General features: G+C 38.2%; 1 protein-coding gene across 6 annotated transcripts in view; it reads left to right on the top strand.

The window, feature by feature from the left end:
* The window catches only part of CNKSR2 (connector enhancer of kinase suppressor of Ras 2), a 223,382-nt gene that overhangs the window by 161,661 nt on the left and 35,351 nt on the right, over positions 1–26,370 (top strand). For all 6 annotated transcript variants that reach the window (XM_026120684.2, XM_026120683.2, XM_026120682.2 and 3 more), the window contains 5 exons: positions 2,059–2,132; positions 4,301–4,372; positions 10,670–10,737; positions 16,008–16,108; positions 17,256–17,802. In XM_026120684.2, coding sequence (XP_025976469.2) covers positions 2,059–2,132; positions 4,301–4,372; positions 10,670–10,737; positions 16,008–16,108; positions 17,256–17,802 — 862 coding nt within the window. The remainder of the gene's footprint in view (positions 1–2,058; positions 2,133–4,300; positions 4,373–10,669; positions 10,738–16,007; positions 16,109–17,255; positions 17,803–26,370) is intronic.

The following is a 26,370-nucleotide window of genomic DNA, read 5'->3' as shown; positions in this document are numbered from 1 at the left end:
TATTAACTGCCTGGCTAAATTACATAAATATATTTGGTCCTTCAAATTCACCTTTCATGTAAGGAGGAAAAACACTATTTTCTGTGTCCCGTTCTCACCGGTTTAGAATAAATCTATCATTTTCTCACTGCTCAAGCCCTTGGAAGGGAAAAGGTAGTTATTTAATCCTATCATTCAAACTTAATCATGGGAGGGTAAACTTAATAATGTGCTGGTTGATGTTCCTTCTTTGTTTGTTCCTGTGACATCGCCAAAAGCTCTAGCAATTACGGAGGATGCATTTGTTTTTCAGTTGTGTTCTCCTGTCATTCTTTCTACATAACTTTTTATATGATTTCAGTGCTCATATATGCTAGCTTAAGAGTGACAGAGCAGCCCAACTGAACTGTGTACAGCTTTGATTGTGCAAAATATTTTGCATTAGTGCAGGTTTATTTATGTCAGCTTTGGTAAAACAGCTTTTTGCCAGGGAGATAGGAAATCTTAATTTTAAATATCACAAGTCTCATTTGTAAATATTCCGAAAGAAAGTCATTGCCAGCATGTGGATGTACTCAGTCCTGGATTGCCATTTTTGTTACTTTCATCACCGTGAGCATTTGTACACAACTTATTTAAAATATTATGATCCCAACGTTTTCACTGAGTAGATAGAAAGTAAGTCATTCCATGAACAGATCTACCAAGGCCTGGTTTCCCACAGACTCATGCTATTTGTGCCTCGAACCCAGTTTCGAATTGATAATCCCAACTCCCCACTCTCCTTTCCTCCCTCCCCAAGGTCTACTATGAGGTCTTCATCAGGGTGGTGATTCATAGCTACGAGTACGATGACTGGTCACCAGCTGTGGCCAAGGAGAGTGTGGAGTTGCTGAGTTGTGCCTTACTTTTGCTTGGAGAGGGCAATGGTCTGAGCATCTCCCTCTTCTCTTCCCTTGCGCAGGTTTCCATGAGACTTGCTGGAACTTGGTTATCTTTGAGACCTCCTTGAGAAAAGTGGTTGCAATCACCAACAGATTCAAAAGCTATTGCGGGGGGAGGACTCACTGACAGATAGACAGACAGACAAGCAAACAGTGCTCTTGCCAAAATTTTGTTTTTAGGCAACGAGGCAAAAAAATGATAGCAAGATTATTCTAAACTGTCTTCTTTTGACTTTAAAATACCTGCTCATGCAAAATCTGTTATAACCTTGTACCTCACACAAGACAACTCCAGTTCAAGTTTTCCCTGGTGTTTTGTGGCAAAGTAGCCATAACAGACTGCATATATAGCAAATATAGCCATAGAGATTCTAAAAAAGAAAGATGTAATTCTGTGGAATTCCTTAACATACATTTGGGTTTTCTGCAGCTTCATGCTCATGATGCTATATTAATTTCTAATGCAAGGTTATGAGCAGTCAAATAAGGGAGTTTGTAGAACTGATGTGTTAGTAGCTTAAAATAAATAATGCTTTCAAATTGTAAAAAGTCTAGGGAAATTCAATGTCTGGTAAAATAAACTGTACAAGTCTTCAGAGGAGAAGGGAGGAAGGTCAGGTGTCTGCTCTGTGAGTGCTGGAGAAATAAAATAACTGAATCATACCTAAAGTATCAGAAGTGACTGAGTCAACTATTATGCATCTTAGCTGCGATATCATATAAAGATGGTAAACAGTGCAAGTTCAAATTCTTTTTTCCCCTATCCCTTACAGTAGCATTGCTCCTTACTGATTAGTCCATCCTCCTCCAAAATTAACTAATTATGTTGACTAATTGGCTGAATACATTTGGTCATTTTGTATATTTTCAAATGCTGTTTCAGCTGTGAAATTGTTTGAGGAAACTGGGTATTTAAAAATCGTGTTTAAAAATCGTGTTTTACACCAAGGGATCCATCTTACTACTTTGGCAAAAGTCTCAGTGAATTCTGTGGGAGGCTTGCCAGAGCAGAGCAGAGCATACAGTAGTATTCCTTATGTAAGAAGCAGGCAAGTGAAAATATATTTCTTATGCTAACTTTTCAGTGAATTTTTTGACACCTTAACAGCAGTAATATCTAGAACTGTCTTTGTAGGATGAAAAAGCAGAAGGATTCATCAGTCTACCTGAATTTAAAATTGACAGAGCCAGTGAATGCCGCAAGAAATAGTAAGTGTACTCCAAAATAATGCAATACAATGATACAATAGAAAAAGTGGAACAAAGGACAAAGTTTTCCTGTACAACAATGACATCATGGAGTTTGTTACAATGATACATGAGGGGAATATTTTGAGACTTTTAAGCGTGATAAACAGCTTGAAGCAAAATAAGGAGACCATCCGAAAAAAAAAAGTTCCTAAGTTCATGGCCAGGTATCAGTCTTTACTGTAACTCCAAATTAGTTAACAACATCTCAGAGTTTGCTGGCACAGGGAGTCAGTGCTGAGGTGGAGTTAAACAAGAGAATGACAGTGATTTGCCTCATTGTGGGAGTATGATCTAAAAGCTCTAAAACAACTTTTCTTCTCACCTATGTATGTATGCTGGTGTCCAAGCATATGCCCTTGCACAAGCCCATTTTTTATTTAGATGCACCTTTGCAGTAATGTGACAGATGCATACTCTCACAGAAGTATTTTTAAGAGTCTTATTGTTGAAAACTTTTTGCTTTGCCTTCTAATAGTTTTTACTTTTCTTTGACTTAAATTTTTCAAGAACGTGTAATCACTGAAAATTGTACAGAAAAGCAATTGCAAAAGTAAAATGGCTTTTCCTTTTAATTTATAGTACATACAGTTCTAAAGAAGACATTGACCTTGTCCCAAGTGGTTTACATATCCCTTCAGGATTAAATATGTTCTTCATGATGGTCTCAAAGGGCAGAAAATGAAAACTACATTTAAAAAAAAATTGAGACATATCAGCTTGGGCTTACTGTCCTGTGTCCTTGGGCTACACTGCTGAAGTACTTCATTTTTATGTTTTGTTAGGCAGCAACATTGATAAGTCAACTCACTTCTCAGAATTGCACCGTGTTTAAATTTTTTTTTCTTCATTTGCTATGTGCTGGATAATAGAACATAAAATGTGGCTATTAAAATTCCTTGCTTGGGTGGCTGATAAAGAAAAAAGACTAAGAATCCAGACAACAGATGCTATAACAATTTTAAGAAGTCAAGATTGGGGTCTTAGTAACTTGATGATGTCTTTCTAAACTGAACAGATGTCACTGTACATCTGTTTTCACTTGCATAACATTATGTCATACTCTAATGTGTAGATGAATCCTTTTGGTCTCAGTTGTACATGTTATCTTCACTAGCAGTACCTTTCCTAGATTACATATATCTGGTTTCTGAAAACCTATTTTCATATATATATACACATATGTATGTATGTATATATGTATATATATGTATGTATGTATACATACATATAGATAGATATAGATGTATGTTGCATTAATCTAATCCATTGTTTCTCAGAAAAATGGTAATGATGCTCTTTATGTGTATCACGCTTTTTCTTATTTTCTTTGGGATCGTTAGGCATTTTTGTTCTTATTTTAAGATAGACCTTCAGGCTATTCTCAAAAATGATTCTTCTATACTATAAATTATTAATTACTTTCAGATTCAATTTCTAGATTTTCAAATACTTCACCATAAATCTTTATCCAACATAGTTAAAAAGTTCTTTCAAGTAATTTATTTCTTATTATGTATGAAATGCTGTAATTCCCTCTACCCAGTCATGTTGATTACTTTGGTGGAAAGGAAAGATGAGGTGTAATTGCCTGTTGCTTGGTATGACCTGAAGAACACATTGTTGATTTATAACTGCTCTTCAGAAATCAATCAGCGCATCACATTTTTCTGTTTGAAACCCAGTCATTAGAGCTAAAGGTAGTGTCAAGGTCATTGGGATGTGAAAAGTCACCAGGACTGAGAGTTCTTCTGTTGTATTGAATAAATAGTTCCGTCAATTTTCTGTTCAGAAAGAATTTTATACCTCTAGATACATCAGCAAAATTGCTTGATAAATAAAATATTCCTTAACTGGTTAATTTTATCCAAAACCAGTATAGTGTAAGTGATTGTTGAACGACCTCTATTTATGCATATATGAATCAAATATTATTTGGAAAGGGGTAGTTGTAGTTCATTTTAGTTGGTGAAATCTGGCACAATCCTAAAAGTTATGTTTATACCCTGTTTGGGGAGTTTTAACAACCTAGGAAATCTGAACTCATCTCATTGGTCACTTCACTATCTTATATTAAAAAAAAAAAAGTTGTGCCATTATGTTTTTATAATTATGTTTTTCCTCTACAGCGCATTCAAAGCCTGCCATCCTAAGATCAAAAGTTTTTATTTTGCTGCTGAACACCTAGATGATATGAACAGGTAAGGAAAACTAGCAAAGTTCAAGGACCACAGTAACAGAGTAACATAGTAATAATAAGTTACGTGCCTATCTAAATTAAAAGTTAAGTTTAATAGTTGAGAAAAAAAGTGCAGAGTAACATTGTTTCTGAGTGGCTGCATATGCTAAGTATTCCATTTATGCAAAAATTGCCTTTTTCGAAATGAAGATTTGAAGATTTTAGAAACAAGATTATTTCTTTCTTAAAAGAAATAAAAACCAGTTTTTGAAAATAAGATGCAAACACGATTTTAGAATTCCAGGTTTCTGTAAAGCTGCTCTTGGATGTGCGGCACCTGCAATGGTGCAACATCTCCAACTGCTTGTTCGCATACCCCCGCAAGCACGTGATACCTGCTGCAGTGATGCTTCTCTCTATTTCTGGCCCTTGAGGGAGTGAGAAGTTGAAGAAAGCTTTATAACAGTCACTGATCTTTCTTCTACCAATCTTGAAAAAGGCACTAGAAATTGTAAGTAGTGAATTTTCCAGCTTTTCTCTACTGACATGAATTTAACCTACAAGTTAAAGTGAAATTTTACTTTTATTGGAGTAAGTGGGAAAAATCTCAGCAACTGGAAAACAGCAAGGAGTTAAGTCTTAGTTCTTGGGGACTGAGCTTAACTGTACTCATTTTAGTCCACTTCTGAGATTTTACAGAAAAATGCTTGAAACTTCAGCACAAAATAAATACATTTACTCTTAATTCATTCGACTGGGGGAATGACATGCATCCCATCTCTATTCACATACTTGCTTTTTATTTCATTTGTTTTTACAACATAAAAAAATTATTTCAGTTCGAAGTAATATATAATCTCCATCATATGATGGAGGACCCAAACAGAAATCTGATTGCAAACTGAGACTCACTGTCTCTTAGATTATGTTGGTAGACATCCTAACTGAGGAAGATTGTGTGCTTTCAATAAAAGGAAAAAAGGAGATAAAAGTCTAACTAAAAAAACCTAGTAAAACTAATCAGTAAGTGCTATGATAATTTAATCTCTACTGTGTGTGCTAGGATCGGTTACCTTTAGACAGAGCACTTTCAGGGAACTGCCAACTCTTTGCCAATAACTGACTGAAAACACATACCAATGCCATATACCATGCTTGCTTTTATTTAGAAATAGTTGTCTGTTTACATTTTCAAAAGCCCACGCATGACTAAGGATCACTTTCAAAAGTCTCTGGCCAGTTAGAAACTTCAAACCTTTTTATTTGTTTATAAAATTTTAGGCTTGTCTTTACTGGATAATTCTGTCAAGCCAGTCACTCAAAATTCAGTTTGCTGCATACTAAACAGAATAATGGTATGGTCTATTCAGCATATCCTGAACCACAGCAATAGCTAAATCATTGCTGTCAATAGGTCCTCAGTCAGTATGACAAGATGCCTTGTTTCTGTGGATAAAAATATATAACTGTTCAGTAATCAGGAAGCAGCCTAAAACTAACCCAGGAACTAGAAGGTTTTTAACCTTCTGGCATGAGTAATCTTTTTATCATGTTTTGGAACAAGTGCTTATTAGTTCATTAAGAATAAGCTTGACCTAATTTTGGGCAGAGCTAAATATATGTAAATTTGAAGCAGATCCATCAAAGTCTATGAAATTACTTGAAATTCTTACCAGTCTTCAGTGTCATCAGAGTCTCACCAAAAAACTTATTTTTTCCTCTTTGTTTAATATATGAAAAAAATACTTCACTTTCTCAAACCTTGAGCTAACCTGATAAAGAAAATGTGGATTATTGAAAAATAATCTTTTAAATGCAGAGCATGGAAGTAAAATAATACAATAATAATATAATATTAATATCAGAAAGCAGCAGCAAATACACATCAATACATTAAAAACTTACGTATGTCTAAAAGCATGTTCTAGCCTAGCCAAACTAGACCAAAACATTCTAAGTCAATGTATCAAAAATTAAGACTGATTTGATCACTTTCTGTACCTTTTTGTCAGGTTTCTGATGTGCATTTTAATTAGGTATCATGCAGTCATTTCAGTGCTGTTTATACTTGAGGCAGAAGAAAAGAAAGTAGAAAACTGCTAAAACATAGCTTTACTGAAAGTTCGAAATAGTTTGTTTCCTCCATACCTTATGTAAAATAATGATTTAGTTTTAAAAATATATATTTTTATTTGTATGCAGGACGTGAATTTTTCATTTGCTTTTTTTTGAATTTTTCATTTGTGTTCATTTTTCATTTCACTCACATAAAATATGTATTTTAGTCTTAAGTAACTTTGACACTATTCAGATTATCTTGCTACCTTTGTAACTCTGCCACACCATTATGCTGTAAGGAGGCTGGAGAATTATTACTCTGCAAATTATTACTGTGGCATCTAAAGTTCATTTCATCTACATTGTTACACCTGCAAAAGTGTTCTTTCTATCCATATAGCATGTTTTGTTTGGTTGAGAAGAAGGACGGAATATCCTTCTTGGTACAAAGTACAGTTTTGCTGGTATAAGTGTATGTTAATAGAAACACACTGCTTGGAAGCTCATTGTTATTCCTGTTCCAGCAAAATATTTCTGATGTCAAGTACAGATCTTATATTTCTACTTAATGATAGTAATGTAATTCTATTTTGATTTTCCATGGTAATTGTGTCAGCTGCTTTATGGATTCAATATATATGTTCTTTACTCAAAGATCCTAATCAGAAGATCTTAGAGACAAATGTGGCTTCTTCAGGGTTGGCTGGCTTGAATACTTAGCATACCCTTATTCTTCCTTTTTATTCAAGTAGTCCCTTTTTAAAGTGGTGATGTACATGGCTGCCAAAATTGTATCTTCTGGAATACGCAGTCAGTAACTTTATGTTGAATAGTGGTCTGAGAACTTCCTTGAACCTGCTGTAGCTGATTTGTCCTCTCTGTTTTTGTGAGTAGGCAGAGTACTGAAATTTGTATAAGCTTTCTTCCTCAATGTAGCTCTATGATCAAAAGCAAAGATGACAAGTCGACTTGTAGTATTAGTGCATGAGAATGTCTGGAAGATTTCAGTGAAGATGACCTCCAAAAAATTTCCAAGATCATCTACAGGTTTCTTCATTTTAGTTAAACTGCAGTTGATTACCTATAGACGCTATAAGATAGTCATGCTCCCATATAGCAAGCTCATCCTGTATCTTTGAGCCTTATGATTAAGGACAACTTGACTAGAAACATTGCATCTCCCTAGGGTGTGAGACAAGACAGAAGAATGCTTCCTACTATTCTATGTGAAAGTAAGTGCTGTGAATTCCTCTTTATAGAAGTTATAGGTCTAGAAAGTATTTTCTCATGTGGATCCATGTGAGTCATAAAATTGTATTAATTAAAGCCTGACAAGGAAGTATGTGCTATTCTTAAAAAGAAAAAGCTTAGATGACTGCTGCAGCTACCAGTATTTCTGTATTTATTGTCATAGCTAACAGATACATGTTATAGTTCTCACAAGAAAATTAGAGCTGCATTTTCAGTAAGGAAGGAATTTTTTCTTGGCTTCTTGCCCTCTAAAAGTTACAGTCTTTACTAAGACACAGTACATCATCAGTGAGAATAGGTCTTCCCATGTCCTAGGAGTTTGCAGGTTACTTTCAGGTAGGATTTTGTTATACCTTTTGATATTCATAATAGGGAACTTATGTATAACTGCATGCTTGGAACTCTTGTCCCAAATATTTTGTAAAGAAGGAATGTTCTATGCCTCTTCCATTCTTCAACAGATCTTTACATTTCTCTGTGATAGAAACCCACTATGATGGATTTCTCCTATGATTTTGACTTGAATGAACCATAACTCTAGCTGTGCTTTGTTAAAATAATCTAACCCTCTACCCAAGTCTACTCTAACTATACTTGAAGAAGCTTTGCACTGTGGCCACATATCAGCAAATACACATATGGAGTCAGTACCATTCTTTTAGTTTCTGAATTTACAGACCACTCAAAAGCCACGGTCCTTCACTGTTTACAACCACACCAGTACCTTGTCTTTCATCTCACAGGCATTGCAGGTGGTATTTCAGACCATGACACAAATCATGAACTGCAGAAAATCGTTAAATGTGAAGTCAGTACACTGTATCTCTGTTAGATTGCTATGCATTTCCTGAGTTCTCATTAGACTATACATCTCAGGAAATAACTTCTTTCTGGAAACAACTATCTGCTGTAGATATAACCAGTATCAGTTGACTGTCAGCTAACTGTTTGCTAATTTAAGAGGTTACCTCACTCACTGTTCCACACTCAAAATAATCTCTCTTATATTTAGGATTGAATGAAATTTTCCAACAGAAGCACCTTTGTAGGTCTATCATCTCATGTTTTGTGGTCTATTCAAAGTGATTCAGTAGCTGACTGTCTTGTATTGGCTGCATTGGGTGGTAATAACCTGTGACCTGAAGATGTGAAATCTGAAATGGGCAAGAGGCAAGCAAGGCTCCACCTCTGTTGTCTGCCACGCTGTTTGACAGAGCAGGTGCTTTTTTTTTTTGTGCTGCTTTACCCTTTGCACAAGGACAAGTGTTTGGGCTGTTGCTCTTCCCCCCATGGTGAGATGCTGCTGTTCTTTGCGTGTGGCTCCTGTCTTTCGGCCTGTCTGGTTTGAGATGGAGTGAAGGCTCTGGCAGAGCTGTCAAGATGACTGAGCTTTCAATGCACTGACATTTATTCCCCAGAGGAAGCCTTCATGTTTCAGGAATGCAAACCTAAAAGATAGCTTTGGAGGGGGTCACATTATCTGCTGTGAAGATGTGAATACTTGTCTGAGGCACGATTTGTTGGATTTCTGTTCCAGTGTGCCAGTTATTTGTATATGTGTATGGCAGTCCCTAGCAATTGCAACTGAAATTTTAAGTCTCTTCTTTGGCTTCTCTTTTCTCCTATTTTTCTGGCAGTGATTTTGATTGTATGCTAATATGAAATATCCTGTAATCACTTCAGTAGATCTCCAGCATTGTTCCCAATGTGCAATGATTTATTGACCATTAATGTTACTCACCGACCATACATGTGGTCACAATTTGTGGAAGGACAGTGAGGGAAGTTTATTTCAAGAAGAGCAACTATACGTTACGACCTAACGTCTGCATACCCTGCACTGAAATGTCCTGAGGGTTGACATGCAGGAGTGGTTACAAAGGATACTGTCTCTCCCTTGCTTAGCAAATACTGCATTGTTTCCTTACATACAGTATGCAAATGAAACCCGTCAGGCACAGTTTTCTGAAACAAGAGTTTCACATTCTTCAAGAAAAAGCAAAACTAACTTCGGTTGTCCTTCAGCGTATATTAGCAGTAAAATCACAAGCCACTAGCTTGGCAGATAAGGTCTGTCAAATCCTGTCTATGGGATGACTGGAGTAAGTAATTCCAGGTTTACCAATGGGAGGTTGTCATGTTGGTTTAAAGCCTCATTGATGGAGGAAATGATTTCGTGTAAGCGTTTGGATAATGAATACCCTGAGAGCCCCATGAGGGAGAAGGGCAGGTTGAAGCAAGGCTTTGCCACAGGCGGTTGAATCTGTGCTTCACAATGACAGCACTGCTAGAAGAGAATAGCAATAGTTTATTTTTAATTCATGTGGCTTATGGAAGCATTTTTTCAAGTAAAGTTGAGGTTAAAGCCTTAGATGTGAATTGCATTGAGGCAACTGTCTTTTCTCCCTCTGCTTGTCTGACACAAACACAAAAGTGAATTCTGATATGCCTCTGTTTCTTTGTACTTGGCACTGTAGGTAAGCTCTAAAATACATAATGGCATAATTAAACCTCACTGTCTATTTAGGAGTGAACCTGTTCTTTTGACTGCTGGTTTCTGCTCTGTTCCTCTGTTAAGATGCCAATTCGGGCCTTAAAATATTGCTTAAAGCTCTGAAAAGTGGTGTTTATTCTTAAGAAATCAGAACAGCAGGAGTATTGATGTGATGGCATATCTGTGAGCAGCAGACTTAATGGTTCTTTGATTATCTCAAAATCCTTTATTTTACAGATGTTTGACATCATATGTGGTTTTCCATTTGAAACAAGATCTTTGCTGTGGAAACAATTTGTTCAACAGCAAAATTATAGATCTTTGGAGACACCCTGAGTAAAAGTATCAAAGAAAACAGCTGTCTTGCATGAAAAATAACATTGTCCTCAGTCTCCTTCAGATGCTCATAACCTCCTTCAGATGCTCATAACTTTTTTTTTTTTTTTTTTGGTAGAAATGCACCCAAAATTAGCATGCTGGATCAGTATCACTGCTTTTTTTTCAATATTATTTCAGATGGCTAAACAGAATTAACATGCTTGCTGCTGGCTATGCAGAAAGAGAGAGGATCAAACAAGAGCAAGGTAATGTGTTATTATTTTGGTTGCTTCTGTCAGCTCTTATCACAAGTCCATCTGTTACCACCCACCCTGGCCCCCCTCCCAGTATCAGGCCTCATTCCCCTCACCTGAGAGTAATTCACATGTGGGTATCCTGGTTGTTGCTTTAGATAATTCCTTCTCTCTCAGGATGTTTGATTAACACCTTCAGATTCTGATCCACAGACTCTGGGATTATTTCTGAGAAAGCCACAAAAGGTAGCTAAAAGCAGCTAAGTTACCTCCAGCTAGCTCAGATACACTGTACCAAGGAGTCTGTGTCTCCCATAAGAAGAAAATTAAGAATCTGCAAACTAAAAAAAATTTTAAAAATGTTGCACTTGATGTTTGAATTCACAGGGAGCAGGAACATATCAAATAGGTCTCAGGAACAAAACCATTCTTCTAAAGCCTGTTGACATAATTGAATTTCCCTTAAGGCTTTAATTTTAAGGCCACTTAATTTTTTATTTCTGCTATTTTCATTAGGCTGAAGTGTGTGCCAGAGCTCTGCTGGCCTTTTCAGTGAAGCACTTCATTTGCAGTTGTAGGTTTACAACATCTTTCCTCTGCTTTTTTAGTGTCTAGTATAACATGGGTTTAAAAAAAGCAGCACATATAAAATAATGAGTCTCTTGCCTTTAGTTTGCTGCAGTAGAAATAGGTAGGAAAAAGAATGGGGCAGTGCTCCATCATGTTGGGCATGTCGTTTCCTAGAATTGCCAGTGACATGGATTCACAGAAGTATTTCTATCCAACTAATTGGTTTGGCAAACAGCTGCCTTGTGAATCCATACTCTCTTTTTACAGCTGTACCTGGCAGGTGGCACCAGAAAGTTGCACTGGTTGTGATGATCCAGAGCTTTTCTGGATACCTGCCTGCATGCTGACAGCTGAGTCAGACCATCACTTTTTAACTCTATGACTGTGCAGTCTTCATCAGTGAGGTTCTGTCTTTTGCCCCCAAAACATTACAGCTCTGAGCTGCAGCAGAAATGTATTTAATGTAGTCTTTTCTTTACAAAGATTATATTTCCAGCCATTTTTGGAGAGAATTTGTATTCAGAATGCTGCCACTAGGCTTCAGAATTTGCCACATGGTGTCCCCCTTGCCCCCAGAATCATGGGTCTGTAGCAACTTTTGTGACAACAACCTAAGAGCAGCCTTTGCCCTGTCCTTCTGATCTGAATCTGTGAGGAGGAAGATCTGTGTGGTCTGCCTCTCTGGAATATGTTGCTACATGCTGCTGTCCTGGGAGACTCTGTGGAGAAACTCATTTTCCCAGTGAGAAGCAAGGGCGACTCCAGCAGCCAGGCAGAGACACCAGGAGACTAAAATATTCTGTAATGGTAGGAGATTAACAGGCAGCATCAGAAAGGGTGTCTGCCTTGATTCATACAGTGATTGCCTCACCACAGAGCAAACTAGAGGATTCAGCATGGTTGAAGAACATTGGCTCACAGCATACTACCCTAATTTGAAGGTAGCAGTGTGGGTGGGAAGGTTTGGAGGCGTTCTGTCTTTCTCTCAGTTTACTAGATTGTACATGCTGTTGCTGCATATCTAATCATATTTTCCATTAAGTGCAGCTGCTTATTCCAGGAGCGTTGCCTACTGGCTGTTTTAGTGTTCAGTGTGGCCCGTGGCCATGTCATGTAATTCATAAGACCAGGCCCCCCAAGTTCAGACAGCACAGGGTAGCAGAGCCATGCTCACTGTTCCTCCAGTCATGTTCTCAGGTCCTCACCAAAACATGCTTAACTTCAAAATCAATTTGGGACTCTGTTTCTGAGGCACTGTTGAAATAACCAGTGTTGAGGGATGTCTATACGATTTGTAATTGCTTGAAGAGGCCTTGAAGAAGCTCTGCATGTTAGAGTCTTCTAGGAAGTCCTCCATGTTAGCATCCAAAGCCATATTCAAGCTTTTATTGACATCAAGTTGGCACTGGAATTAGAGTAACATTTGGGACAGTAAGAGAAAAGGTGTATGAACAGTTATGCCAAGTGCACAACTGCAGACATGATGCACCTTTATAAATCCAGATGGATCTGGAGAATATTTTTCCTACCGAGCAATCACCAAACAATAAAATAATGGATGATCCAGTTCTTAAACATGAGATCATGTGCGCTCAGGCCTCATGATGCCTCTTACTTGAATGGCTCCCTATTTAAGATCATTAGTGAGACTCCACTTGCTATAGGAATGATATCCCTGGCAATGAGGGAGTTCTTTATTGCCTCTCTAACGCCATTCACTAGAACTGATTTATCATATGGAGGTAGGGAAAGTTATATCCTCTTTATGTGTTGCGTATTTGTGCTTACTGAGGGGGATCAGTATCACATTCCCCACTTGCTGCGATAGTGTTTTTATGCCTCTGGTGATTATCCTTGGCTTCCAGCACAAGGGCTATTAAATTGTTGCGTAGTGTCCCTAATTAGCAGAGGCATCAAGTTAGCAAACCGCTCTATCACTTCAAGCGGTTTTGGAATTATAAAAACTGTGAAGCTGGAATTTTCTATATTCAGTGACTGTACCAATTGTCATCTACATATCTGATTTTACAAAAGAGCTTTTATTTCTGTTCAGTTGAGTCCCTTGCAGCAAGGCTATATAATACCTCTGAAACAATTCAACAGTAGTTGTCAAACCTGTTTCAATTAAGAGTTGAACAGTTCTGAATCTAAAGTGCATAAATATATTTCAAGTGCTTCAGAGATGCACGAATCACCAAATTGTGGGTGTATTGCTGAAGAAAATGTGACATTGTGTACAGAACAGTTTTATAAAAATACCATCAACTTTCCATATTAAATATAGTGAATGTTAGCAACATGGCAAGGGACTTCTTTGGATGGGGAAGTTGGCATACTTTCTAGACATATAAAATCCGAGAAAAAAGATATTTGCTCATATAAGTAGAAAATAATAAATTGGCAAAGGGCAGGCCAGTGTTAGTTTATATACAATCAGGGAAGTCTATTGCTCATTCAGGAAGCTTTCAAGGTATGCCCTATGAATCGAGCTTGTCCATCACTGAACTGGACAAACTCTGTGGAGAGAAATATGGCAACTGTTCGATAGCATAATACACATTTTAGACAGACTATGATGACTCAGTTGCCAAAAGCAAAACATTTTAAAAAATGGTGGGAGGGTATTTTTGTTCATTTCAGGGTCCTTGTAACTGCAGGATTTTTTGAGGCAAATACTGTAGGTTGTCAGCAAAATTTCTTTTCTGAGGTAAAGTGTACAAAAGCATGATCATACTGTGTTTTCTTGTATGTGGATTTGTCAGCCATGTACTTGTTTGTATTTTTAGCCAGAATTGGAAGCAGCACTGAGACTTTGCTAAATTTTAGTTTTAGAATAAATATTTGAGCTCTAAATCTGCAGAAATCCCACTGAGTGATAAAATTATGACAGGCCCCTCACCACACATAGCTCTATTGGACTTTACTGTAATAGGAGCAAACATTCTTGTATGCCAATATTTTCATTTTTTTGAGTTACTGGAAACTAATTTTCTTAAAACTGTGAGTGTGACTTATAAAAAGTTTTCTCTGACTTAGTTGTCTGTTCACATAAAATGAACTATTTGGGGATTTCCAGAGACAGAACTATTTGGAATTTTTGATTTTATGGTTCATGAAAACTTTATTCATGCTATTTATTTATTATACTGTTTGAAGAGATCTCCTCTCAGCTATAGGCTTGCAGGAGGCAAATCAAGAGAGCCAGTGTATTAACAGAATTGTTACTGCTTGTAAAAAAAAATAAATAAGGCTGCCTTTGCAACTATCTAAAAAAATACAGAATTTTAGGGAGAACTGTTTCAAGAGGGTGTCACTTTAAGATAGATAATTTTTGTTTTAAATCTTGAATAAGACATTAGGTACAGTAGTTTTTTATCATACAATACGATTATCATAACGATAGCAAAAATTCATTAAAGGTGACATTATATGTTGTGCCAGCTTGGAACATTTTCAAGTTTTTTTGGTTTAGATAGTTTATGAAGCAAAAATCAATCTTTTTCTCCTCATGTATCAAAGAGAAAGTAGTAAGTGATGCAGTTCACTCAGCACTTATTGTGCAAAGTCAGAATTGCCTATGATTAATCTGTGAATACTATGAACTATACTGTTCTGTTGTACAACAATTTACCAAAATGCTGGATGCTAATACAGGCAGAAACAAGATGACAAAACAAATGTTTATGAAAGTTTTACATTGTGTAGAAATGTTGAAGTTGTTCATCTTGAACTGAGTTGGAAGTTTCGTAGTTTACTTTTGTAAGAAATACTTAGGTATGGTGTCCATTTACTTAGCTGCTGTTTTGCTTCAAAAATATTGCAACAGAATAAGTCTAACTTACAATGCGGTACACTCATCCATGTGTTTTTCCCCTTTGGCCAAGCTACCAAACATATGAAAGGGGCTTGACTAAGATTTGATTTCACGACAAAATTAAGCCTCATATCACATTAAATTTAGCCCCCAAGTTCTGTGTCCCTTGCACTTAATCTGTCTTACCATCTTTTGGAACTTTTTCCTTAAATATCATTATGATATTTTTCCATATCAAATCACCTTTATACTCTTGCTTAGATAACAAGGGCAGCAGCCCTTTTATGAAAACAAAGATGATATAGTTTTCTGTCTGATTTTGCCTGCAGCTGTTTGTTATTAGAAATTTAATTGAAAAGCTTGGACAACTGTTAGGATACTGGATGTGTGCAATAACCACTACTTGTTTGATTTGTCAGTTGGTGTTAATTACATTTGTTAATGTTATTTGCAGTCAACAGGATTTTTGCCAGTTAAAATTTTCCGTTTTTCTGTTTGAAATATATTTTCAGTATATTCCAGCTGATATACATTCAGTCTTGATGGTTTTCTAAATATCTGAAAGTCAGATATTTGCATAAGGCATATTTTGTATGCATGTTTTATTTATAAGCTGTACACAACCATGTATATTTGTGGCTCATTGGCAGATTGCTGTTTAATATCTCTGCAATGGTGCATTAGGCTTAATATATCCCATAATGTTTTGAGTTTTTCCTCCTTTGGATCAAAACAATTCCAAATTACTAGCATTTACAGAGTCAACACTCAGCAATGTTTAACTCTTGGTAATATCTAGGATGGAGTTTCCAGTTGTTTTTGTGAAAACCAGCCTCTGATGTGCATATGTATCAAAATGTGTCAGTAGTTTTTGATCTGATATATGTGTAACTTGCAGATTACTGGAGTGAGAGTGATAAGGAGGAAGCCGACACTCCATCAACGCCCAAGCAAGACAGCCCACCACCCCCATATGACACATACCCACGGCCTCCTTCGGTAAGTCACCTGCCAGTATCTACTTAGGAATGATTACATGAAGTGTCACATTTACCTACTCTCCCATTTAAAACGCATGCATACACACATTATGGCACTCTTCAGTGTATTTTTTGAGTCAGCACTTGACTTAAGACATTTGCTAAGTAATAGCCATCATTGCTACTTCCACCAGTGTGTAGAGAACTCAGATTTATAATCCCAGTCATTGCACAAGATGGATTAGTTTAGAGAATTCTGTCTTCCTATTCTCAGTATAAAACAGACCCCCCTACCCATCCATGCAAAACCTCTACCTCCCCGCTATCATGTAGTCCATGAGAACATTATACCTCGGTAACAGCACAGATTCTTCCTAAGGTAAAACAATTGTGCTGTGAAGCTTTACAGTAACAAATTGCACTTAAATTTCTAGAGAAATGCCAACATAAAAATGTTCTCACTCATATCCTAAATGGTGATATGAGTTGTTCTGTTGTTCATGAAAAGGTATGCTTATCTATGAATTAGAACAAAGGGTATTTGTTTTTTAATTTCTTCTTGCAGCAGATTTTTATATAAAGCCAGAGTATGGACTTCTAACTTATTCTAAATTAGGAATTTAATTTTCACTTCCATACACTCAGTTCATGCATCTTACCAGAATATATAAAAACAAAGCAAAACTTTGGGAAAAATTGGGAAAGTCTGGAGGGAGAGAGTGTTCATGATGTTTAATTTGAATGCAATACTTTTTCTTCCCGAAGCAGAACTGTACCCAAGCAATGCAAACATGATTCCAAAGAAACTTTTAACAAAATAGGATGAAAATAGGCATTTGGATGGCATTTTAAAGATAATATTAATGGGCCAGGGATTTCTCTTCTGTGTGTTCTGTAGAGCCTTATTGTACATATTATTCTGCAAAAGAAAAACCCTGTGTCGTTTTATGGTATCGATTGATTTATTGATTAAGGGACATTCTGCATAAATAAGTGTATCAGTGTGTTGTATGTGTAAATTTGTGCATGCCCCAAAGCTATGTTCAGGGCAGGTTTCTGGTAAATTTGTGTCTTCGTAGCTAAACCAGGTAGTCAGTAACAGTAGAAAGTATGTGACTATTAGCAGTATTAGCAATCTGAAGATTTCTCTGACACTCGTGTTGTAGATGAGTTGTGCAAGCCCGTACGTGGAGCCAAAGCACAGCCGCCTCTCATCCACGGAGACCTCCCAGTCACAGTCGTCGCACGAGGAGTTTCGCCCAGAGGCCGCGGGGAGCACCACCGACTCGCCAGTGCGCAAGACAGCAAGCCAGCGACGCTCCTGGCAGGATCTCATAGAGACACCGCTGACGAGCTCGGGACTCCACTACCTTCAGACGCTGCCGCTGGAGGACTCAGTGTTCTCCGAGACAGCCGTGGTCTCCCCCGAGCACCGGCGGCAGTCCACCCTGCCCACCCAGAAGTGCCACCTGCAAGATCACTATGGCCCCTTCCCCCTTGTGGAGGGGGAGCGGATGCAAGTCCTAAATGGAAACGGGGGAAAGCCCCGAAGTTTCACTCTGCCTCGGGATAGTGGATTCAACCACTGCTGTCAGACCCTTTCAGTCAGTGCCGCCGATCACCACGAAGAAGCACAACAGAAGGAAGTAGAGGAAGAGGAGGAGGAGGAGGAGGAGGAAGGCAAAGCAGCGGAAGAAAACCAGGAAGACAAAAGTAAGTATGGCATATTTCTGTGGCTTTTCAAGAGTCCTGTTCTTGTAATGTTGTTTTTTTTCTTTTTCCCTAAAAAAAGTCTTTCAACATCCCCTAAATTTTACCAAACGCTTCTTGTCAGAGATGCATCAAAAATGACCTCTTTGATCTGCCTTATGCGTAGGGCTTAATAATCTGACAGAGTGCTGCACAACCTGTCACAGATCACCAAACACTCACCCTGTAGTCTGGTCACAGCATAGACCAACCACATCCTATTAGTAAATTTTACTTGTAAAGGAATTTTGCTTCCTTGTTGTCTTCCTGCTTCCACTTGATCAGAATCCTCCCCTTTTGACAGATACATGTCTCAGGACGTATTTAGTAAGTTTTCTAGCTGAGAACCAACTCCTGTCTGAGTTGTAAAAAGCGCTCAGGTAATCTTGGAGTGCAAGGTCAGACTGTGAGTGTGTAGCATTCAGGTGTACAGGTCACAAGAGAGCAAAGAATATGTAAGAAGTTAAAAGGGGAGTATGTTTTCCCCAGTACCTCCCCTTGTGATATATAGAGGGAGAAGTTCCAAAAGCACTGCAAACAAAAAAAAAAAAAAAAAAACAACCCACTATGTGACCAGCAGGTTAAAAAACATCTTAATGCTGAGTAACTCTCTTACATGGCACATTAACTCCATAGAAATTAGTGCTACTTGTCAAAAATAATTCAAATAAACAGGGATTGAGGAAGGGCCCTGCTCCTCCTGAATGTGTAAACACATTTCCTTGTCTGTTTCATGCACTGTCCTTCACTGTCATTTCTAGAGCTTCTCAGCATGTGTTGCTAGCAAAGTTCAGTTTGCACCCGAGTTGTAGGGTCAGTCAACAAAGTCTGCATCTATGAGTTGTGGGGTTATGCTACGATTAAGTTATCGGTAGTGGCAAGGAAGGCAAGATGATCGCTGATGCTCTCAGAGGTTCTGGGCTGTCTGGTTCCTTCAAATTCAAATTCTTCACTGCAGTGAAGAAGCATAAAAATGGTGAAGAGCTAGAAAAGGGTAGTGAAAGCTTCCAATAATTAACTGCCTAACTAAATAAATTGATTAAACTTTAAACTTAGCACCCCTGTTGAGCATTGACATTATTTAGTCTATACAGGAGAGATCAACAGTTCTCCTTTTTCTTTGTGTTTTAATCAATAGGTTGAAGAGATCTCAAATTCTTGCCTTTGAGAAAAATCTTTTGCAGAAATTAAACTGGGTGCCATTAAAAAGAAGAAAAATGCATGATATCAGTTGCATTCATCAACAGCACTTTCCAAAAAAAACCCATACATTTATTAGGGTAACATTAGATTCTTAGAGAGTGTGACGTGAAGCTGCCTCGTTAACAGGGTTAAATTTCATCAGCCAGACAGAATGTGTTATCCTAATTATTTTTAACCTTCAATTTTGGTGTTCAAATGGGTTTTTAATGATAGCATTAAAAAAAAAAATCCTCTCAGTCAATGAAAAGGGGAAAGACTTCCTGTAGGAGTGTCTGCGCTGGTAGGGTGTTCCTCAGAGATTCTATTGTGGGGCCTAAATTATTAGGCATTTTAAATCTCAGTTTTCAGACTTTAGGGCTTCTGGCTGTGACATTTTACATTGCACAATACTAAGAAAGGCCAAGTGGTTGTATTAACAGGACAGAACTTGGGCTCTTCCCACATTTCCATACTGACTTCCAAAAGGGACAAAAAAGTTTAATTTCTGACGTGATCTCCCTATATATACATACTTTTTTTGTTGTAGGGGAGGAGGTTTTCCTGTTCGAAGCACTAATGGGAGTTTATTTTTGAGACATTAGTGACCAGCTAAACAAGTGAGGTGCCCGTGGTGAATTACTAACCATGAAATTATAAAACCAGAAAGAAAATATTGTTTAGTCTGTTGAAAAGTTTAAATGTTGAATTGCTTGTTGCTATGGCTACAATGTTCTGTTTGCAGCACTGGCTTTTTCCAGGGCTGTAACTATTAAAACGCAGGGATTTCATGCAAGTGTTCTTTTTAAGTGCAAAATCCCAGTTTCTGAGCTGAGAGAGTCACGATTTGCTTGTAACTGCTAGGTCTGCTGACCCCATGGTTGCACTTGTGCGTGTTATGTCATTGTCCCCCATCACTTCCATTGTTCTGGGAAAACAAAAGATTGAAACTGGGGGAGGAGGAGAGGATCCTCTCCCTCTTACAAAGGTTTTAACCTCTCTTAAAGACTTACCCTTAAACCTTCTGTGACATGGTATCCTGTGAACTTTTTAAATTCATTAATTCACCTTACACATTTGTGATCCTTACATAGTTCCAAACTCTCGGATGATTATATGTGTTCTTGTGTTTATGTGTATGTGTTTTAAAGCTTAATCATTCCTATTGCTTCTTGAGTGGGACAAGGAATACAGCTCCTTTGCGATTGTTGCCATATGAGTCAAATGTCGTTGCCAAAAGTTTGTTTTCTCAGCTTTTTTTTTTTACATTTGCACTTTTAAAAACCTCTCAAATGTAAATCAAATAGTAAAGTGCAGTCCTGCTTCTTCCAAGCTCTTTTGAAGGAAAGTTTTCAAATAACCACACCACAGACCAGGAGCTCCGTGCTTTCTTTCAGACGCTGTTCTCAGCTGCTATAATTTAAGAGAGTTGTACTGACTGCCTACAAAGCTACATGGATTGCAGGAACTAAGAATCTGCTCTTTATCTTTTAATCACTCCTTTATGCCTTAAATAGATACTGCAGGAATTTACTGACACTGAATAATCCTGTGTATCAGCTTGGCTGCAATGGCTAGATATATCATGGTAAACCAAAAATATGGGTTGTTTTCTCCTGTGTTTATCTGTTAGGACCTTAACTTTGTTGTGTGTTCAGTTGCTTCTTTTTGTCTTGTTTTATCACATTGACATTGCACTGCTAATTTTTAATTGGTTGTTTATTTTATTTCCGTAATTCAAATGACTTTTTCCTAAATCATTTAGTTGTTCCATATTGACACTGTCCTGTAATGGTCTCTTGCTTTCTAATCAAAGAGGATTCTCTTGTGGGATATTTGTGTTTGTCCGTGTGTTTGCTGCTGAGATTATGAAAATGGCAGACGATATTCTGACTTGGGGCACTAAACATGCCCTCTGGCTGTGTTGCTCTAAAGCAGTCTGCGCACAGAGAACATGCTAATTGCTGTAGCACAGCGCGTTACATTTCCATGATTCAGGCATGAAGGACAAGCGGTGCCTTTTCAGATTTGTCTTCTCCTGGTTGGAGGTAATACAGTTGAGGCAGCTGTGCAGTGTGCCTCTGACACCCGCGTCCCCGCACGCCCACGTCCCTCCGCGCTTTGACATCGGTTTCACCACTTGATGCCAAAGAGCATCTAGGATCTGCTTGGCAGAGCAGTCTGGGGTTTTGTCTCAGGAAAGCATGCTTCATTTCTTGCTTTGCTATCCAAAAGCATTGTTGGAGGTTGCTCTTCCATTTTCACAGGCATCTGTGGTTTGTGGGAAAGTAGTCATAGGAAGGACTTTTCTAAGTGTTTAGCATTTAGGAGAAACAAATACTAATTCTCCAAGGACTGTAACTGGCTGTAGGCCCCACTGACTTACTCACAGAGGAACCCGCACCTTTCTGCTTACTCCCTGGAACAGTCTTTGGGGAGCCAGAACGTCAGTGGGAGTCTCTGCTGCTGCTGTGAGCAGGCAGGTGCTGGGGAGGGAGCTCTGCTGCCCAGTTAAATGCGCTCCAGGGCTGGTCGGAGCAAAAAGACACTTGTTCCAGGTAGCTCATGCCTGGGAGCTATGACAGGGCGTGAGGGACCTTGCAATTTTGCAAGCTCCATAAGATTTCTTCAGGGATGTGGTTAAAAAAAAAATACACCTATATTTGAGTATGAAAAGGTATGTGGAAGAGGAAAAAATGACTTAGGTTGTTTTCTCACTGTTCAGACCCATTTCCTTCTGCGTTGTTCCTGACCTCTTCATCCTGTCTGTGCTTCTGCAAGTTTGATGTCCTTTTCCTTGCTGTCCTTTTCCTTTTACTGTAATTCCTGCTAACATGAGTTTTAGGATTTTATGCTGCTACCCATCACCATAACTTTGGAGTATCTTCTGTAGAGGGTGGACAACTATAATAAAGTCTTAAATCGATTTCAGTGAACCAATGGCTGTCCATTGCGGGGAGCTGAAAGGGGGTGGTGTTCTTGTCTGTTTGTTGCATAGACTTTTTCCACTGGAGTATTTATGAGGATGTGACAGTCCTCCATGTGTGACGTGTGTCATATTGAAAAGATTTTGCAACATTTCCTAAGAGTGAGCATGCTCACCTGTATTCCCTGGCATCTTGGTCCATCACTGTAAACCCTTGTTTAGGTGCGTGGCATCTGCAGGTATCCTTTTCTTAGTCCCACACAGTCTAATCTGCATTGTCCTAGAGGAAGACAATAGCCTCATATTCCAGTTTCTGAAACCTGGCTCCTTACCTTAAACCACCGAAGACACTTGCCAAAGGCTGGAGCAGGAGCTGCTGTTGGTGTTTCTCATTTCCATAGCTCAGAGACTGGTCCAGCCCCTGCAAAGGATTTCAGGAAAGCTCCCCTTGATTTCAGGGAGAACGGGGTACAGACACCGAAGTTAAGTATCTGCTTGCTCTGAGGTACCAGGCATGAGACTTCTTTCTTTTCTCCAGTAAAAAAATAGCAATCAGTAAGAGAATAATAAGAGAAACTGAAAGCAGTTTCTCCCATATACCACCCACTCGTAGAAAGGAAATTCAAGGTGTTTCACAAAACAGGACAGATGATTCAAGGGTCTGTGGGAGATCCTAGGCAGCATTTGCCTCCGAGAAGGAGGTCGTACTAGTAAAACGATGTGCTCTGAATAAGGTTAGGTGTTTCAGATACTGAAACAGGGGAAAGGGATGCTTGGCCTGGACACAGTGCCTCTTCTTAATGCAAAGGTTTTACTATGTGTTTCGAAAGGTGTTTCTCAGAAAGATCAATGCTTCCTAATTCAGTGCAACATTATAAATCAGTACACTATGTACCACTTCTAGGTTTTGTTTCTTTACCTTTCGGGCAGAGTATCCTTTTACTTTGACAGAGTTTAAGCAGCAGGGAAACATGGGAGTTTGGATGAATAATGTGTGAAGCCTGTACTGTGCACGCTTGAGCTGATGGCAGTGTGCGTCTGAAACTAATCGGACGGTTTTGCCTTTCTGACAGCCTCTTTCCGTTTTAGAGAGGGTACTGTTAGTGGTGTCCTGTCATTTGACCAACCAGTTAGTTTTATCTGCACCAAGAGGCAAGCGAAAGGCCATTAAGATACTGTACTTTCCCCTCTGGAATTATTCAGGTTAGCAAAGGTGTGCATGCCTGGTAATATCTTAAATAAGTGAGGCTGTGAGAAATGACAGGTAGTGTTTCATATTAGAAATATTCCTTATGAGGTTGGTGAATAGCACAAAGTACCACCCCCTCTGGGACACTAAGGAGGATGTTTCTCTATCTTACTGCATCCACTATCAATCAGTCAGGTACAAACCAGAACATTTGCCAGTGTTGCTATTTTTTTAGGCATCCTTCATGCTGCACGGCACAGCCCGTGCACGCTGTGACACTGAAGCAGAGTAATGAAATGGCTGCTTTTTCTGAGCTTGGTTTTTACAATCTGGTTTTTCATTTCTAATTCTCATTTGAGGCCCTTCCCAGGTTACCCGATGGCACATTTGCGCTCCTCCCCCCTGTGCAGCCTCCGCATTTTGTGTGTGGTCTGCAGGGAAGGGGGCTGCCGTTTAGCTGCCCCCAGGGCTCCCCGGCAGGAGCTTTGCTGCTAACTCAGAATGAGCTTGGCTGAAAGTACGAGGCAGTGATGCTCAAAAACACGCTCTTAGACGTGTTAGCTTTTATTCTCAGTGGCCAGCCACCTCTGCTTTGGTACGGAGAGTTTATATCCCTGGCAGGAAATTTCCTTCAGTGGCTGGGGAGGGAGCCGTGGAAAAGAAGGACGAGGCAGGGGCTAATATATTACCTGGTCGTCTTTTCAAGCAAATGCCTTACATACGAAATGTTTTGTGGAACAGCATTCCACCTTCTGTATATATTCATCTCCCCCCCCCGCCTTTTTTTTAACTAACTAAACTGTTTGGTAGTTCATTATTTTGGATCCAGGCCTTTGGATCCAGTCCAGAGACATAAGAGAGTTGTTACATTTAAAAATTTTTGGTTGGGGGACAATGTTACTGATACTCCAGCTTATATGTCAGGCTACAATTTTATATCATCAAATTTTAAGATACATGTTTATCTGAATAGGACTTTCTGTAAACTTTCAAAAGCAAGTGCATATCTGGGAAAATCATCATCCCAGATAGGAGCTGCTTAATTACCTCCTAGCTATCATGTTTGTGTGAGTATTCAGCTGGGTGTATAAAAAATGGTTTTTAGACTATTGTATTAAAGAGAAAATTATTAATCCAAAGACTAACTTGAATAAACAAGTACTGTGAGTAGGTATCTTTCTCCCTGTGCAAGTTTCTTGAATTCAAACTAGCTTTTGCAATTCTCATGAGCAAAAGAAACTCTATCATAAAAGTATTTTTGAATTCTAAACAAAAATGAAGAGATACAAAAACTCTGTGTTCTGGTTTTAAATTTCAGTTGGAGGGGAAAAAATTGCCCGCAGTGTTTGAAAGCCAAATATTGAATCATTTACTGAGTAGCAATTCAGCAAGCAATATGGGCTGTCAACAAAAATAAAACTAGTTTAGTTTTATGCCTGTTAGTGTTTGTAAATGTGAGTTCATTTTTACCTGCAAATATGCTGTTGCAGTGTTTAAATTTTAATTGATTTTCATTGTCCATGCTGCTAACCTTTGCTAAAAATGCAAAGGAGAGATGAATTTCAGAAATGGAAATATTTTAAGTTATTTTCTTACTTTTATTTTGTTTCTAATACCTTTGCGTGTCTTTGTCAACAAAGGTAATCTGATTTTGCCTGAACTGTATGGATTAAGTGGTCTTTTTACAAGCAACAAAAAATACAAAAGGGAGTTTCATACATAACCATTCTTACAAAATACTTTTCTTGCGAAATATCCTCAGTTGCAATACTAAGCTGGTGGCTGTCAGTGGAGCCATGCTGTCAGGGGCACCTTCAGGTTAGGCCATGCAGCAAGGAATCTGTGGATATAATAATATATTCCTGTTATTTCTGTATTCCGCATTAACTCTCTTGCTAGGTATCATGTAACCAGTCTGTGGTTTGCCTTTAATTTTCCTATCGCTTGTTGCAAACAAGCTGTGTCCCTGCCTCTGCCCTGTCTTGAGTCTGGCTGCAGAGATACTGTCCTGGGGAAAAGACGACTCATAAGTGACAGACCCCTTCACATGTGATATAGGGAATACCGTCCAAGCCCTTTAGGACTCTCTAGTTCTCATACTGAAGGATGTGTGATTGCTTCTTGGTTTCTTGGCGTGGTATGTCTCAATAGCAATATAATAAGGCCTTTTTTGTGCTGACAGATTTTGTCTCTCCATTCCAAATGTGCTTTCTTTTTAAAGCATAATATACACACATTTCTTAAGTGAGCATATATAGCTATTTTGAAATTCTTTTTGTACAAGAAGGAAAAACAGACTGCTTTTTTTTAATTACTATAGCGTTTCTCATTAAAAAGAGGGTTTTCCTATCCTAAAATGTGTGTTTACAGTCATTTTTGTTTCAAACCCAAAAAAGTATATGAAGTATTTAATCATTTACATAAATCTTCTCATTGCAAGCTCACTGAAAATTGTTTTAAAGACACACACAGAGTTGACCACTGCCCAAGACATGAGGAAGCTGGTTTTCTCTAGGATTTTTGTAGAGCTGTGATAATTCCTCTTTTCATTGAGATGCAACTTGGACTTAGCCTAATCAGAAAGAGTTTCTGAAATGGGAAGGAAACAGACACCTACAATGAAAAAGCTGACCAGCTATTGTATGCATGCGTTCTTTTGAAATACACAATTTTAAAATATTTTTTTCAGTTCTGAAAACATTTGAAACTTTTCATGATTGCTTATAATTAAGTCAGAAGAATATGAAACAGTACTGGAAAGACTGGGAGAACAGAGGAGGGATAAAGTCAGATTATATTTATTACATCTCCAGGTGGTACCATCTGTTCTCTGTGGCTCTCAGGTTCTTTCTAAGGCAACCGTTAAAACATATGCAGGAAAGAACTTGAGTCATTAGTGCTTGGAAAAACATAGGAGGGGTGTACTTTTATTAAACTATTAACATACTGAACTTCTGTAGTGTCACCATGTAAAAATGCATTCCATTTTAATTACTGTTAGTTGTGGGAAGCAAGATAAGGTATTAAAACCTGCAGGGATGGGATTCTTTAGGTGAATGGTCAACATCTTGCATGATTTATTTATTTACTTATTTATTTTGCTGCAAAGGAGACTCTGGAAAAGCCAAATTTGTTCCAAAGCAGTTTGGCTTGGTTTACTCTATTTTTTAAAGAGAAGCCCTTTGAGTTCTTGGATTTAACATAAAGGTTGTCATGAAAGCCTGTGAAGTAAGTATCG

Source organism: Dromaius novaehollandiae, chromosome 1 (genome assembly GCF_036370855.1).
Source record: "Dromaius novaehollandiae isolate bDroNov1 chromosome 1, bDroNov1.hap1, whole genome shotgun sequence".
NCBI lineage: Eukaryota > Metazoa > Chordata > Aves > Casuariiformes > Dromaiidae > Dromaius > Dromaius novaehollandiae.
This window is presented reverse-complemented; position numbering and strand designations above follow the sequence as displayed.